We start from the raw sequence: 16,595 nt of genomic DNA on the forward strand, positions 1-16,595 counted from the left end.
TCATTAGGTTAATTTAGATTAAGTAGTGTGTAAGCTTAGGGACTGATGACCTTAGCAGTTAAGTCCCATAAGATTTCACACACATTTGAACATTTTTTAAAAAGACTAACACTATATTTACAGCCCTTATAAGTCAACTGTACCTTTGCGGGTATTCCTATATGATTGTTTATTTCTAATTTCATGCCTTCACTCTTACACTATTCGCATAACACCTGGTTCTCCAAAATAGTAGTTAAAACAGAAATATCAGTTATTTCAAATTCTTCTCTGCCCTTATTTATAGTATTTTATGTATTCTCTACAGCGTTCACTTTCTTTTGGGAAGAACTTTGTTTGGGTATAGCAGTAGACCTATTTAGTTTAGAAGGCACTGGTGAAATAGCAGATGATAAATTTGTTTCTTCACTGCTTTACGCTTTTTTCTCCGATAAACGCGGCGTTTGAATGCTCTGTTACGTTGCCTAGGCATTTTACACTTATAATTCAACTATTATTAGCAAAACTAATCACTTTCTCAAAGTAATAAAGCACGTTATAACCGCAGACTACCTTTATAAAAGCAAGTATGTAGAAATAAAGAAACAAGAGAATTTAGAATTCCATGAAGCCAAGCGATACCAGGCTAACCAACACAAAGAAGTATCCTTCTTCAATTTCATATTTAAGAATCGTGATGAATTTGAAAGAACTTGTAAGCCAAAATTTTGTTTGAAAACTGAAGCCGGCCGAAGTGGCCGTGCGGTTAAAGGCGCTGCAGTCTGGAACCGCAAGACCGCTACGGTCGCAGGTTCGAATCCTGCCTCGGGCATGGATGTTTGTGATGTCCTTAGGTTAGTTAGGTTTAACTAGTTCTAAGTTCTAGGGGACTGATGACCTCAGATGTTAAGTCCCATAGTGCTCAGAGCCATTTGAACCATTTGTTGTTAACAATCAGGAAAGCTGTATTTATGGGTAATCGGCTTATGATTACAATACTGCTACAGAGAATAACAATGAACAAGGGTCAAGGTCAGAGAGCGGAGGGAAGAGGAAGTGGATGGCGGGGTCAGAGAAAATGGTCGCAGAGAGCGGAAGGTGGAGGCTGACAGAGAGAATGGGTAGCAGGAAATAGAGGGAGAGGGGGACGCAGAAAGTGTGGAGGACGTGATGGACAGAGGGAGGGGGAGAGACAGGGGTAGGAGGAGATTTTGAGAGAGGGGGGAGGATAAGACGGACAGAGAAAGGAGGGGGGGGGGAGGGTGAGCAAATACACAAAGGGGGACGAGCAGACAGACAAAGAGTGAGGAGAGGGAGATTAGGGTGTATATCAAATTCTCATACATGTTTGAAACATGCACTTTCTCTTTGCTTTCGTTTCCGTTAAACCAGACCAAGCCACAGCAACGTGTGGTCGGAAACAGCTACACTCATGCTCATAAATTACGGATAATGCTGATACATGTTGAAACAACGCTCTGGAGGGCGGTTTGCGGGTTTAAATCACCTCGGGGTATGACCATGCGGTGCATTTGACTTACGGTCGTCGCACGGTGGCACTGGCAGCAGACCACATTCGCTGAGGTGTGTTGGTGCATTTCACAGTACGGTGCAGCGAGTAAGTGTGCAGACGTTTTCAGACATGCTAATGGTGAATGTGTATTGAAAATGGCTCAAAGAACACATATTGATGACGTTATTAGAGGTAGAATACTAGGGCGACTGGAGGCTGGTCAAACACAGCAGGTCGTAGCACAGGCCCTCCGTGTGCCACAAAGTGTGATCTCAAGATTACGGAAACAATTCCAGCAGACAGGAAACGTGTCCAGGCGCTACAGTACGGGACCTCCACAGTGTACAACACCACAAGAAGACCGATATCTCACCATCAGTGCCCGCAGACGGCCACGGAGAACTGCAGGTAGCCTTGCTCGGGACCTTACCGCAAGTCACTGGAACAGTTGTCCCCAGACACACAGTCTACAGACGACTGAACAGACTGGTTTATTCGCCCGTAGACCTGCAAGGTTCATTCCACTGACCCCTGGTCACAGGAGAGCCCGTAAAGCCTGGTGTCAAGAACACAGTACATGGTCATTGGAACAGTGGTCCCAGGTTACGTTCACGGACGAGTCCAGGTATAGTCTGAACAGTGATTTTCGCCGGGTTTTCATCTGGCGTGAACCAGGAACCAGATATTATGATCGGTACACGTACACCCATGCATGCCTTTGACAGAGGAACTGTAACAGGACAGGTGTATCGGGATATCATTTTGCCTTTTCAGGGGTGCAGCGAGTCCCACCTTCCTCCTGACGGATGATAACGCACGACCCCACCGACTTGCCATCGTGGAGGGGTACCCTGACGCAGAAGATATCAGGCGAATGGAGTGGCCTGCCTGTTCTCCAGACCTAAACCCCATCGAACACGTCTGGGATGCCCTCAGTCGACGAATAAAAAAAAAATGGCTCTGAGCACTATGGGATTTAACTTCTAAGGTCATCAGTCCCCTAGAACTTAGAACTACTTAAACCTAACTAACCTAAGGACATCACACACATCCATGCCCGAGGCAGGATTCGAACCTGCGGCCGTAGCGGTCGCGCGGTTCCAGACTGAAGCGCCTTAAACCGCTTGGTCACACCGGCCGGCGTCGACGAATCGCTGCACTTCTTCAAATCCCTAGGACAATTCAGGAGCTCCGACAGGCACTGGTGCAAGAATGGGAGGCTGTATCCCAGCAGCTGCTCGACCACCTGATCCAGAGTATGCCAACCCGTTGTGCGGCCTTTGTACGTGTGCATAGTGATCATATCCCATATTGATGTTGGGGTACATGCGCAGGAAACAGTTTTGTAGCACATGTGTTTTGGACGGTTTACTCAACTTATCACCAATACCGTGGACTTACAGATCTGTTTCGTGTGTCTTGCCTATCTGCCAGTTTTGTGTGGTGCCACGCTGTGTGTGGCGCCACATTCTGCAGTTATCTTTAATTTATGAGCACCAGTGTAGTATGATACTATAAATACTGGATTTGCAAACTTTATATGAGAGTATGTGTGAAACATCAGCATTACATGCATTCAATAGCCAATAAAAGTTTATAGAAAGCAGAATGTGAAAGCGCGATATGTGTAAAAAAGTTATCGATATTGTCTATACGTAGATCATATGATATATATGTACCAGTACACATATCGTTGCCAATGTAAGAGTTAGGGTAGCAGAGGGAGCGGTGTTGCAGGCGTGCTGAAGGGGCTGTCGCAGGCGCGCAAGTGCTGGCCCGAGGAGACGCCGTACTCGTGCCACCCGGCGGCGCTGGTGCTGGTGCGCCAGCCCAGGAACCCGGACGCGTACGACGTGGCCAGCGACGAGGGCTGCGTGCACCACTGCTCGGCGCACCACCTGCACAACCACCTCGACGTCTTCCAGGCGCACCGCGCGCCCGTCTACGCGATGCAGTACAACCCCTTCTGCGACAAGGTCGGTGTCCACGTCTCGCGAACTCGCCATTTCTCTACTCTCGTTCTATAGCTTCATTCGAGCAACAGCAGTACAGAGATATGAATACAAAGTGAAACAGCCTGCACAACCAGTGTGTGGACAGAAACACAGTGTCACAAACCAACAGACGTCGGTAGGCCTACACAATGAAAATAGTACACCACTCCGAAGTGCACAACGAAGGGTACTTTCCATTGTCCAATTAACAGCCTGTCCGCCCCCAGTTGCTGAGTGGTCAGCGCGACAGGATGTCACTCCTAATGGCCCGAGTTCGATTCCCGGCTGGGTCGGAGATTTTCTCGACTCAGGGACTGAGTCTTGTGTTGTCCTAATCATCATCATTTCATCCCCATCGACGCGCAAGTCGCTGTAGTGGCGATCGACGCGCAAGTAGCTGAAGTGGCGTCAAATCGAAAGACTTGCACCCGGCGAACGGTCTATCCGACGGGAGACCCTAGTCACACAGCGGATTAACAGGATTTCTTTCTGTTATGTTGCGAGGACAGGTCTTGTTCAAAAAATGGCTCTAAGCACTATGGGACTTAACATTTGAGGTCATCAGTCCCCTAGACTTAGAACTACTTAAACCTAACTAACCTAGGGACATCACACACATCCATACCCGAGGCACGATTCGAACCTGCGACCGTAGTAGCAGCGCGGTTCCGAATTGAAGCGCCTAGAACCGTTCGGCCACAGCGTCCAGCACAGGTCTTGTTTAAAGGCCTCTGTGCGTGCTGTAATTAGTGCAATATTGTCTTCGCGATCCCTACGGCAACGATACGTAGGAGCTTGTAGGACATTCGTAGAGTTCCCACTTAATGTTGATTACTGAAACTTTGTATGTAGGCTTTCATGGAATAGTTGGCGCCTACTTTGAACCGTCTGCCAGTTTAGGTTTTCCCCTATCTCCGTGACGATCTCCCGTTGGCCAACAAATCAAATGAATCAAATTTTACAACTCGCTTTAATTACGATTCAGCCTATGTGAGCGGTTATTCAATTCCGTATCCATTCATTTTGCTACAGAATGGCATTCATGTGAACTGACTGATTCCTGCATTATGACCCACTGATACCATAGGTTGCAGAATGTATCAGTAATATGTACGTCAAAAAAGTCGAATATAGTCATTATTTGCGAAAGGCACATTTGTTTGGTCGTCAGTCTTCCGGCTCGTTTGCCGCTGCCGCCATTGCTTCCCTGAGTAGCAATCACTATCAACATCCTCAACGATTTGTTGGATGTCTTGTATAGCTTTCTATAGCTTTTGCCTTGTGCGGAACCTTCTACTATCACGCCTCTCTTCCCAATGATTTTAGAAATACCGGAGTAATGTTATCTATTTTTTCTATCTTTGTTTCACTGTAAGTCTTACATATCTCTGCCAAATACCGAATGTACTGTGAGGTCCGCAATGTCAGCCCAGTTCGCAACTATTTCTGTTTCTGTCACGCTAGCAGACAGTTCCTCCCCCTTGTAGAGGCCCTCAGTGCGCTCTTTTCACCTATCACCTACCTCATCTACGTTTAGCAGTCGAATTTCTTTCCCACTCTTAATGTTTACTTCGTTGCTTTTAATTTCACCAAAAGTTACTTCGGTTTTCTTATACGCTTCATCTCTTCTTCCGACGACCATTACTTTTTCGGTTTCTTCACATTTTACCAACGGCAGTTTCGCTTTGGTTTCCATGCACTTTCTGTTGATTCCATTCCTAAGTGACTTATATTGCTTCAATCCTGTCTTTTCCTAAACATTTTTATATTATGACATCGATCAGTTTTGATATTTCTTCTGTTTCGGAAGGTTTCTTCTCAGTTACTTTCCTTATACCTGTATTCCTCTATCCTACTTGTGTCATTGCCGTTTTTAGATATGTAGATTCCAATTCAGTAAGCTGACTGTTGTGGTACTCATCATCGCAGTATCTAAAGCCTCACGAAGTTCAAACGCACAGCCTCTTTCCTCATGAGTTTAGTATCTAAATCCGTGACACAATGATTCTTCTTGACGTTCCTCGTACATTTCAGTTCACTTTTTATGATCACTAAGTTCTGACCTGGGTCACTATTTGCACCAGGGTATGCTTTATAATCCGATATTTTACTTCAAAATCTGTCTCACAATTATGTAATCCGGCTGGTATCTTCCCGTACCTTCAATTATACGTCCTCTTCTTACGGTTATCGTGTTTGGCATCACCAGCTAAAAATGTATTGCAGAATTCAAGAATTCTTTCTTCTCTCTAAGTAGGGCTTGGCAGTAGGAATACTGCCGAGCATGTATTCTCCTGTCACTCTGTCTTACATTCGTTGCCCTATCGCAGCTTTCCAATCCCCTATGATTATCAGAGTTTTGTCTCTCTTTACGTACGGAGTTAGCAGTTTAATGTCCTCATCTGTAATGCTAAACGGTTAACCACGTGCAGGTTTCATATCTAACGACTTCCAGGGACAACAAAAATATGACTTTGATACTTCATATTGAACAAACTTCACAATTTAAAAAGCTGTCATAATCGTCATAATCTCAGTAAGAGATAACTCAATGGCGCGGCAATTACTCAAACTATATTAATGCAGTATTTGAGAATGAGAACATTTAGCAACCTGCAACCAACTTTAAAAATATAATTTCAACCTTTTTTTCTCTTACAAGCTTATGTCAGATACATAACAGATTAACTCATTTGCTAAGTAACCAGACGTTTGAAGCTATTTTGTACGTGGGATTCAGTTCCTCAAGGAATCGGGGCTGAGGTATTACTAGCACATTCGACGTCTTCGTCTTCTGCTAGTTACGTCGACATATATACGTAAACATCTGGTGTAAGCGTTGGTTTGGCGCTGATTCTGTTGGGAGTTATCCTTTCACTGAACCATACACAGTAACTCACTCTCTGTAATTCCTTACTTTTCATAACAAATCCTACTTCCGTTACACCATTATCTTCTGTAACTGATGTACTGATATTACTCTACGTTCATCAGATCACAAATCCGTATCTTAATTATGTTTACCATGTAGATAAGAATAAGTATCCGTATTTTGTAACTGAATCGTTATTTTGTTTTAAATCAAACAAATTTCATATATTCATAGCAGGCATCATCAGTGGATTTTATTTTTCCTATTCTTTACGTGTGTCCATTGGTTCTTGTGTGGGGAATAGATTGTATGTTACAATTATATTTTACTGGGCATCCTCTTTTTTGTTGGGTACTGCTTAGGACAAAAAACAAAACGAAATAAACATTCAGTTTCAAAAGGCAGTTAATGTTTATTCTTATCAACACGATAAACATAATTGAAGTATGAGGAAGAATGGTTGCAATCATAAACAAATCATTACGTACATTCCATTTCAATTAACTGACCCCCTATACTGAGCTTTTGCATGTTAAATGTCTTTATTCAGTAGTTTTCATTGCCTTCTGCATCCCAAAGCCGTTGATTATTGATAATTCTTCCATTTTTAAGAGCAATTCCCCCCCCCCCCCCCCCCATGTGCCCTGCATCCCGTATCCATTCCTCTTTCCTTTTCGACAAGACCACTGGTAGAATGAAAGCTACTCTTCATACCAGAAATTCGCGGTTGCCGTTGATGATGACTTCATTCGAAATCTAAACAGTGGGCAGGACTGAATCTGGCACTCATTATCTTTCTATCGATAGTCAAAGACGCTACAACCACAAAACTCGACCTGTGGACATCCCATTGACGGTCATTCATCTCTGTCTATAACATAATTGCAGCGTCTGGTCGCAGATCAAATGCCTCTCACTAAGGTGCAGGCTGGCATGTGCAGATTTTCCTGTGTGTATGTGGAGGACGGTAAATCACTACGCCACGTATTGAGAGCACTGGTAATATTTTCGCTTTCTCGCTGTCCTCTGGGCGCCTGGGTGCTGCAGTTTTCTCTCAAGGTAGACTCCATGAGTCTTCGGGACCAATGATAGCTTACCACCCAAGCTCTGAGAACGTCCATCTACTTGTAATTCTCACGAGGTCGTTTGAAATCATCAACAGAAGCTTGACATTTACCGCCTGTTCTCGGAAGCTATTTCAGGGTCTATCACTCAGCTGCAGTTCAGAGGTCGCGTAATAGGGCCTTGAGAATGTCCATCCACTGGAATCCTATCCGTTCGACTAAATCGTAGGGCGTTTAGCTGTCCGAACCCGGCCGACTGCTGAAACTCGTCCACTACAGCAGCATACCGCGTGACTAACGGCCATCCACCAAGCGAACTGCTTCATTAGACTGCGGACAGTGAGCTGTACTTTACTCTATTAGCTTTAACACTGAGATAAGACTTGGAAACTTCTTAGCGGCCTTAATAGATAATCGGGTTTGTAACACAGTCGGACACTGGCTGAAACAATAGTCACTCGCTGGTATGACAGTGCTCATTATTACTATTCTGGTCTTCAGTCTGAACAGTCGGCCGTTGTGGCCGAGCGGTTCTACACGCTTCAGTCTGGAACCGCGCGACAGTTACGGTCGCAGGTTCGAATCCTGCCTCGGGCATGGATGTGTGTGATGTCCTTAGGTTAGTGAGGTTTAAGTAGTTCTACGTTCTAGGGGACTAATGACCTCGGATGTTAAGTCCCATAGTGCTCAGAGCCATTTGATCCATTTTGTGGCGCCACACAACGTGGCACTACACAAAACTGGCGCTAATAGCATAGGCACATAGGGAACACATACGACACAGATCTGTAAGTCCACGGTATTGGTGATAAGTTGAGAAAACTGTCCCGAAACATATGTACTACAAATTCAAATTGCTCCTAGCACTATGGGACTTAACATCTGAGATCATCAGTCCCCTAGACTGGGAACTACTTAAACCTAATTAACCTAAGAACATCACACACATCCATGCCCGTGGCAGGATTCGAACCTGCGACTGTAGCAGCAGCGCGGTTCCGGACTGAAGCGTCTAGAACCGCTCGTCCACAGTTGGCGCGTGTGTTGCAAAACGCCACTGTTTCCTGTGCATGTACCCTGACATCAATATGGGATATGATCAATATGCACACGTACACAGGCCGCACAACGGGTTGGAATACTCTGGATCAGGTGGTCGAGCAGCTGCTGGAGCATAGCCTCCCATTCTTGCACCAGTGCCTGTCGGAGCTCCTGAATTGTCCTAGGGGTTTGAAGAAGTGCAGCGATACGTCGACCGAGAGCATGCCAGACGTGCTCGATGGGGTTTAGGTCTGGAGAACAGGCAGGCGACTCCATTCACCTGATATCTTCTGTTCCAAGGTACTTCTTCGCGATGGCAGCTCGGTGGGGCCGTGAGTTATCATCCATCAGGAGGAAGGTGTGACCCACTGCACCCCTGAAAAGGCGGACATACTGGTGCAAAATGACGTCCCGATAAACCTGACCTATTACAGTTCCTCTGTCAAAGACATGCAGGGGTGTACGTGCACCAATCATCATAATCCCACCCCACACCATCAAATCACGACCTCCATAGAGGTCCCTTTCAAGGACATTAAAGGGTTGGTATCTGGTTCCTCGTTCACGCCAGATGAAAACCCGGCGAAAAGCATGTTCAGACTATACCTGGATTCGTCCGTGAACATAACCTGGGACCACTGTTCCAATGACCATGTACTGTGTTCTTGACACCAGGCTTTACGGGCTCTCCTGTGATCAGGGGTGAGTGGAATGATCCTTGCAGGTCTACGGGCGAATAAACCAGTCTGTTCAGTCGTCTGTACACCGTGTGCCTGGGGACAACTGTTCCAGTGACTTGCGGTAAGGTCCCGAGCAAGGCTACCTGCAGTACTACGAGGCCGTCTGAGGGCACTGATGGTGAGATATCTGTCTTCTTGTGGTGTTGTACACGGTGGACGCCACGTACTGTAGCGCCTGGACACGTTTCCTGTGTGTTGGAATCATTGTCATAATCTTGAGATCACACTTTGTGGCACATGGAAGACCCGTGCTACGACCTGCTGTGTTTGGCCAGCCTCCAGTCGTGTTGTGCCATAAGTTCTATTCTCTCCAATTCTATTCCGTATCTCTTCATTAGTTATCTACTGTCCGCCCTTGGTAGCTGAGTGGTCAGTGCGACGGAATTTCATACCTAACGTCTCGCGTTCGATTCCCGGCTGGGTCGGATATTTTCTCCGCTCAGGGTCTGGGTGCTGTGTCGTCCTTATCATCATCCTTTCATCCCCATCGACACACAAGTCGCTGAAGTGGCGTCAACTCGAAAGACTTGCACAAGGCGAACGGTCTACCACATGGGAGGCCCTAGCCACTCGGCATTTCCATTTTAGTTATCCACTCTATGAAGCTGTACATCAGATTTCAAAACCTTGTATTCTCTTCGTATTTTTACTGTATATTGCCTGTATTTAACGTCCAGGTAAGACGACATTCGGAAAATATTTCCTAACACCAAAACAAACTTGGGATGTTAACATATTTGTATTTTTAGAAAACTTTTTCTTTTTATTGTCAATCTCACGTGTAGTATACGATCTGCCATCGTCAGTTATGTTGGTGAGCAAATGTCAAAACTCGTCTCCTATTTCTGGCGACTCACTTCCTAATCTAATTCCGTCAGCATCAGTTGATTTAATTCGACTACACTTCGGTCACGTTGGAAAATGGAAATTTGTGCTAAGATCTTATGGGACCAGACTGTTGAGGTCATCGGTCCCTAAGCTTACTCACTACTTAATCTAACTTAAACTAACTTACGCTAAGGACAACACACCCACCCATGCTTGAGGGAGGACTCGTACCTCCGACGGGGGAAGCCGCGTGAACCGTGATAAAGCACCTGAGACCGCGCGACTACCCCACGCGGCTCGGCCACGTAGTTTTACTTTTACTGATGTTCATCTCGTAACCTCTTTCCAATACACTCTGTGCATGTTCTTACAAAAAGTGACTTTTCAACTCGTTTGTAGATTCTAACAGAAGTACATGGTGTTTGGGTTATACATACAATAACATAATATGTAATAACTTGAGAAGTAATTGAGGTATTTATTGACAGTATATTTCTACCAGTACGCTAACTCAAAATATTTTTCTACACATCTACTACATCTCGACATGCGCACCGTTAGTGGTGTGACAGACGTCTAATCCGTATTCCACCTTTCTCTAAGTGTTTTGCAGCATTGCAGACGCAACATTTACGATAGCTGCAGGAAATCGAGGAGCAGAACTAGTAGATCACGAACAGGTGGCTGGTACATTTGATTATTAATAAACCCCCACAGACGTACGAGCGAAGGGCGTACGGATTGATTCAGCAGTAATCTTGGAAGTTGGAAGCTGCGTTCTTGGCGTGAAGGTCCGTCGTCGAAAGCAAACCCCAGTTTTCCGAAGCCGCTTGTTCCATTTCTTGATTGTTACCTAACTGGGAACATCGTCAGTTTCTCGCAGACCATACTCTAGCCAAAAACGACGTCGTACACAGAAGACCTTTCGCTGCAGAGTCCACATGCCTAGTGACGCGCTTTTACGTGAACAAAGCAGTTACAGGCATGCGCACATGGTACCAACTGTCGCAAGCAAACACAGAGAATGTTTTGAGCTACCACAGTTGTAGAAGCAAACCGCCAATAAATACCTGAACTGCGTCTCAAGTTATTACACTTTATGTTAACCCAGGCGTCCCGTACAGTGTCATCGCCAAACGTTAATTCTGAAAATTTTTCCTTCCTGAACTCTAATTCCGTTTCCAAATTTGTCTTCAGTTTACTACAAACAATCCTGCTGGCAGAACATCCACAACTGAGCATTATAGCAGAGGTTGAAAATACCGCTTCGTTGTAAATTACTTTATTTTCACACGACCGGTTTCGGAACGTTATAAGCCCATCCCCAGGTGTCGCACTGGAAATAGCAGAAGACGGGAGATAATTTTCACACGCCGCAACACACATTGGAAACAAAAACAAATTTTTCCAAAAAGTTTTAAAATCTTTTAAAAAACATTTCGAAATCGCCGTTCGGCCTAGGTGTTATGAAACCTATGTCAATGCGCAAGTGGTACCAGACAGTACTACGAACAACTGCCTGGGTAGGGAGTATATACAAATGATATCACGACACTTACGCTGTGCTGTGGTCCCCGAGCGCCGCGTCTACCAGGCGCAGCGTGCTGCCTATGAGCGCAGAACAGCGAGCAGCGAACGCGAACGAGGAGGCAAATTGGTAAGCCAGAATGGCAAAAGTGCTGCCATCTATTGAGGGAGAGAAGAACACGAGGCCACTAGCCCGGCCGTTCACAATTTGAATCTAGTGGTTTACATTTAAAATGAAAACAAAATATTACATACAAAAGCACGCAATATAAGTTAAAAGTGCATTATGCTTGATATCATTTGTAGATATTCCCTACCCAGGCAGTTGTTCGTAGTACTGTCTGGTACTGGAAGTTGCAGCATTAGAAAATTGTAGCGAAATGCAGGAAGATCTGCAGCGGATAGGCACTTGGTGCAGGGAGTGGCAACTGACCCTCAACATAGACAAATGTAATGTATTGCGAATACATAGAAAGAAGGATCCTTTATTGTATCATTATATGATAGCGGAACGAACACTGGTAGCAGTTACTTCTGTAAAATATCTGGGAGTATGCGTACGGAACAATTTGAAGTGGAATGATCAAATAAAATTAATTGTTGGTAAGGCGGGTGCCAGATTGAGACTCATCGGGAGAGTCCTTAGAAAATGTAGCCCATCAACAAAGGAGGTGACTTACAAAACACTCGTTCGACCTATACTTGAGTATTGCTCATCAGTGTGGGATCCGTACCAGGTCGGGTTGACAGAGGAGACAGAGAAGATTCAAAGAAGAGCGGCGCGTTTCGTCACAGAGTTATTTGGTAAGCGTGATAGCGTTACGGAGATGTTTAGCAAACTCAAGTGGCAGACTCTGCAAGAGAGGCGCTCTGCATCGCGGTGTAGCTTGCTATCCAGGTTTCGAGAGGGTGCGTTTCTGGATGAGGTATCGAATATATTGCTTCCCCCTACTTATACTTCCCGAGGAGATCACGAATGTAAAATTAGAGAGATTCGAGCGCGCACGGAGGCTTTCCGGCAGTCGTTATTCCCGCAAACTATACGCGACTGGAACAGAAAAGGGAGGTAATGACAGTGGCACGTAAAGTGCCCTCTACCACACACCGTTGGGTGGCTTGCGGAGTATAAATGTAGACGTAGATGTAGATGTAACACTTGCGCATTGACATAGGTTTCATAGCACCTACCCCGACCGGCGGTTTCGAAATGTTTTAATAAAGGTTTTTAAAACTTTTTGGAAAAATTTATTTTTTGATTCCTATGTGTGTTGCGGCGTGTGAAAATTATCTCCTGTCTTTTGCTATTTCCAGTACGACACCCGAGGATGGGCTTATAACAGTCCGAAACCGGTTGTGTGAAAACAAGGTAATTTACAAAAAAAAATGGTTCAAATGGCTCTGAGCACTATGGGACTTAACTTCTGAGGTGATTAGTCCCCTAGAACTTAGAACTACCTAAACATAACTAACCTAAGGACATCACACACATCCATGCTCGAGGCAGGATTCGAACCTGTGACCTTTGTGGTCGCGCGGTTCCAGACTGTAGCGCCTAGAACCGCTCGGCCACTCCGGCCGGCGGTAATTTACAAATGAAGCGGTATTTTCAACCTCTGCCTTCAGTTTACTGTTGTACTGGGACGAAGTACGTCTGACGAGTAACATTTCACTAGCACCCATCCACTGGTTGGCTACATTCGGCAGAGCTGGTTGTATGCAGCAGATGTCTATCCGTTCCATTATGTCTCTCGGTGTGACATTACCACCCACACAAGAGGTGACAGCTGTAGTGCACACAGATTGTAACCATGCTTTGTGCTGGAGTGGGTACCACATATGACTACATGCGAACTATTTGCAGAGCTTCGATAGCGACTCTCGACAGATGCCGGAGGGTCAGTACTAACGACGTGTCTTTGGAAAATGATCTTGTAGCTAGTTTTGTCCGTAACTGAGAGAAGGGTCAGGCAGATGAATCCTGGAGAACTGTGTGAAATGGACGCCGGGATGTGTCAGTAATACAGTGCTGCAACAAAGTAAATCCCATACACTGGAATGCTATTTGCTGTTATTTACTAAAAACCAACGAAAACAGAAAAATGTTAATAATGTGCTTCAACTATACGAATTAGTTGCACTTAAATTGAGTTACAGTGCTATAATAATCACCTATTCTTAAAGTTACAAACACGGAGACACGTTTACTCCCTCTGATGGGTCATCTTGAAGTGCCTTCCGGCCTTTGTTGCTGAGTGCAGCAGTATCAAACATGGCAATGCCTCGTGTCTTTCTTTTCGTAGCTGACCATTTACATTTTGTCTTGTTATATGAATTGCACTTAACTCTAAAAACATAAACTGTTACTTTAAGATGAAGAAATTTCCCCATGCTTATGTAATGGCAACGAGGACAAGATTTATGTTTAAAATCGTTAGTATTGTTACCAGAATGGAAAATGCTCCTCCTGTAGCACAAATAAGGACGAATATGTCCTAGGCAGAGTTAGGGATGTATAAGAAGGGAACTAGCTTTTCGATCTATCTGACGGTTTCAGAAACATTTCAATCAAAACATATTGACATATTCGCCCTTTTTTGCTTGTTAGTATTGGTACCCATGTCATGTAATATAGTGGGTATTGTCAAGCGAAGTAACATGATACATGATGTCAAGTCGCACAACGTGACAAATCCGATCATGTCATTCAATATGGCACTTATAATGTCGTGCAGTACCACACAATTTGTCATTCAAGTTTAGAACGCTTGCATCCCCACTCTAGGATACTTCCTATTACAGATGCACCCTCACTCTCGGATACTTCCTACTTCAGATGCATCTCACTCTGTAGAAGCCCATGAATTTGTTGTTCTTACAATGCTCACCAAAAATGAAACAGGGGATGGGTCTAAGAGAGCTCACTGCGCTGAGGAAGTGATGAAGATGATGTCCCACACTCCGAGGAGCGTAGGGGACGAGGAGAGAAACCCGCACCGCCGTACTAGGCAACGTCCTAGCGGAGGTGGTTTGCCACTGCCTTCCTCCGACCGTAATGGGGATGAACGATGATGATGAAGACGACACAACAACACCCAGTCACCTCTAGGCAGGGAAAATCCCTGACCCCGCCGGGAATCGAACCTGGGACCCCGTGCGCGGTAAGCGGGAACGCTACCGCAACACCACGAGCTGCGGACGCTGAGGCAGTAGGGTTACTTCGTAAAAAAGCTCGAATACGTCAAGATGTTATGTTTTAAATGTTTTTTTTGAGCTGCCAGATAAGTTGAAGAGCTGCTTTCCTTCTTTTACATCCCTAAAGCTGCCCAGGACATATTCAGCTTTTTCAGTGCTGCGCTAGAAGCATTTTTCATTCTGGTTCCCAACTTTTACCAAACCATAATTTTGACAGCAGAACTCATTCCCAGCTTTTATTCTACCATAATTTTTACGTTAGATCGACTTCGCTTGGCAACCGAGGTATATCTTTGTTGACTCGGGCGAAGACGTTTTTTATTGTCTTTCGAAACTTGTTGCTCATGTCGGGAAAACGGGAAAAGCTTTCCCAAAACAATAGAACGGCCATTAATTACATGTATTTGTCTATCCTACAAAACATAAACCTACTCGCACCAGTGTGAAACGTAGAAGCTGCATGCATAAGAAATTCACAAAAACGCGGTGTTTGCACTTAAAATCCAAGCTAGATTTTTGAAAGTGAGTTCTCAATTTTATGGTAAGACTAAATTATTTATTTGTTTGTTGATATGAATTACTCTACCGTTTCCGCGCATTCAATTCACTAAGAACGAATTTTACGCGCTACATTTAGTTCGACTTTAAACCTTAGTATCTCGACAACGGATAAATGTTTTTGGATAAAAAATTTCATTTCGACTTTATCCGTTTATCTACTTTCGTACAAAGTTCGAACCGACTCGTTTATGTTTAAAGCATAGAAGCGGCGCGTTTCAAAAACCTCCCAAAGAACGTGTTTTTTTGCATGTTTTGCACGTAAAATCCGAACAGTGCACGTACTAATGATGCTATCAGCTCAGCAAGCACTCCCTTTGTGTGATGATGATGAAAAATGTTCAATTATTTATCGATCCTGCCATACCCCGCAACATTTGCTGAATAATGGTTGAGGAGACACTATCGGGAGCCCCTAGGTTCGTCTGGGCTGTCAGTTGCTCAGCCGGCCGGAGTGGCCGCGCGGTTAAAGGCGCTTCAGTCTGGAACCGCACGACCGCTACGGCGGCAGGTTCGAATCCTGCCTCGGGCATGGATGTGTGTGACGTCCTTAGATTAGTTGGGTTTAAGTAGTTCTAAGTTCTAGGGGACTTATGACCACAGCAGTTGAGTCCCATAGTGCTCAGAGCCATTTGAACCATTTTTCAGTTGCTCAACAGTATCACGTCTATTAGCTCGCTCATATCTCCGCAGTCATTGTTCACCCTTGTGATCTATTGCCTGTTGTGCATCACGGTTGCCTCGGCGCCATTTTGCTATACACGGTGTATTTTAAGCGTGGCAGCACGCGAGCAGTTTACAAACTTAGCGCTTTTCGGAAATGCTTCCACGTCTGGCGCGAAAATCAATGATCATTCGCTTTTGGACGTTAGATAAATCGCTCCGCTTCCGTAATACGACAACGGTTGCACTGTTTTCCGCGGTTCTCCGACACACTTTACATACTAGTGCTGCCACCTGCCATTTGTGAGTGGTTATTATACGAGGGTCACTCCAAAAGAAATGCCGCCAATTTTTTTTTAAATCCATCTTTTATTCAACATGTTTGAAAGTTTTACAGTGTGTAGATACATCCTTTAGGAAAAATATTTTCTTTTCTCCACATAATTTCCATCCCTCTCAACTGTCTTACGCCATCTTGGAACCAGCACCTGTAGACCCGCACGGTAAAATTCTGGACCAACCTGTTGGAGCCACTGTTTGGCAGCGTGCACAAGGGAGTCATCATCTTCAAACCTTGTTCAGTTCCCCAAAGAGATGACAGTCACAGGTCAGGACTGTAAGGCG

General features: G+C 44.9%; 1 protein-coding gene across 1 annotated transcript in view; it reads left to right on the plus strand.

The window, feature by feature from the left end:
• The window catches only part of LOC126469890 (dynein axonemal intermediate chain 4-like), a 62,509-nt gene that overhangs the window by 40,474 nt on the left and 5,440 nt on the right, over positions 1–16,595 (plus strand). The window contains exon 4 of the mRNA XM_050097273.1: positions 3,230–3,468. Coding sequence (XP_049953230.1) covers positions 3,230–3,468 — 239 coding nt within the window. The remainder of the gene's footprint in view (positions 1–3,229; positions 3,469–16,595) is intronic.

This window comes from Schistocerca serialis, chromosome 1, assembly GCF_023864345.2.
Source record: "Schistocerca serialis cubense isolate TAMUIC-IGC-003099 chromosome 1, iqSchSeri2.2, whole genome shotgun sequence".
NCBI classification, from domain to species: domain Eukaryota; kingdom Metazoa; phylum Arthropoda; class Insecta; order Orthoptera; family Acrididae; genus Schistocerca; species Schistocerca serialis.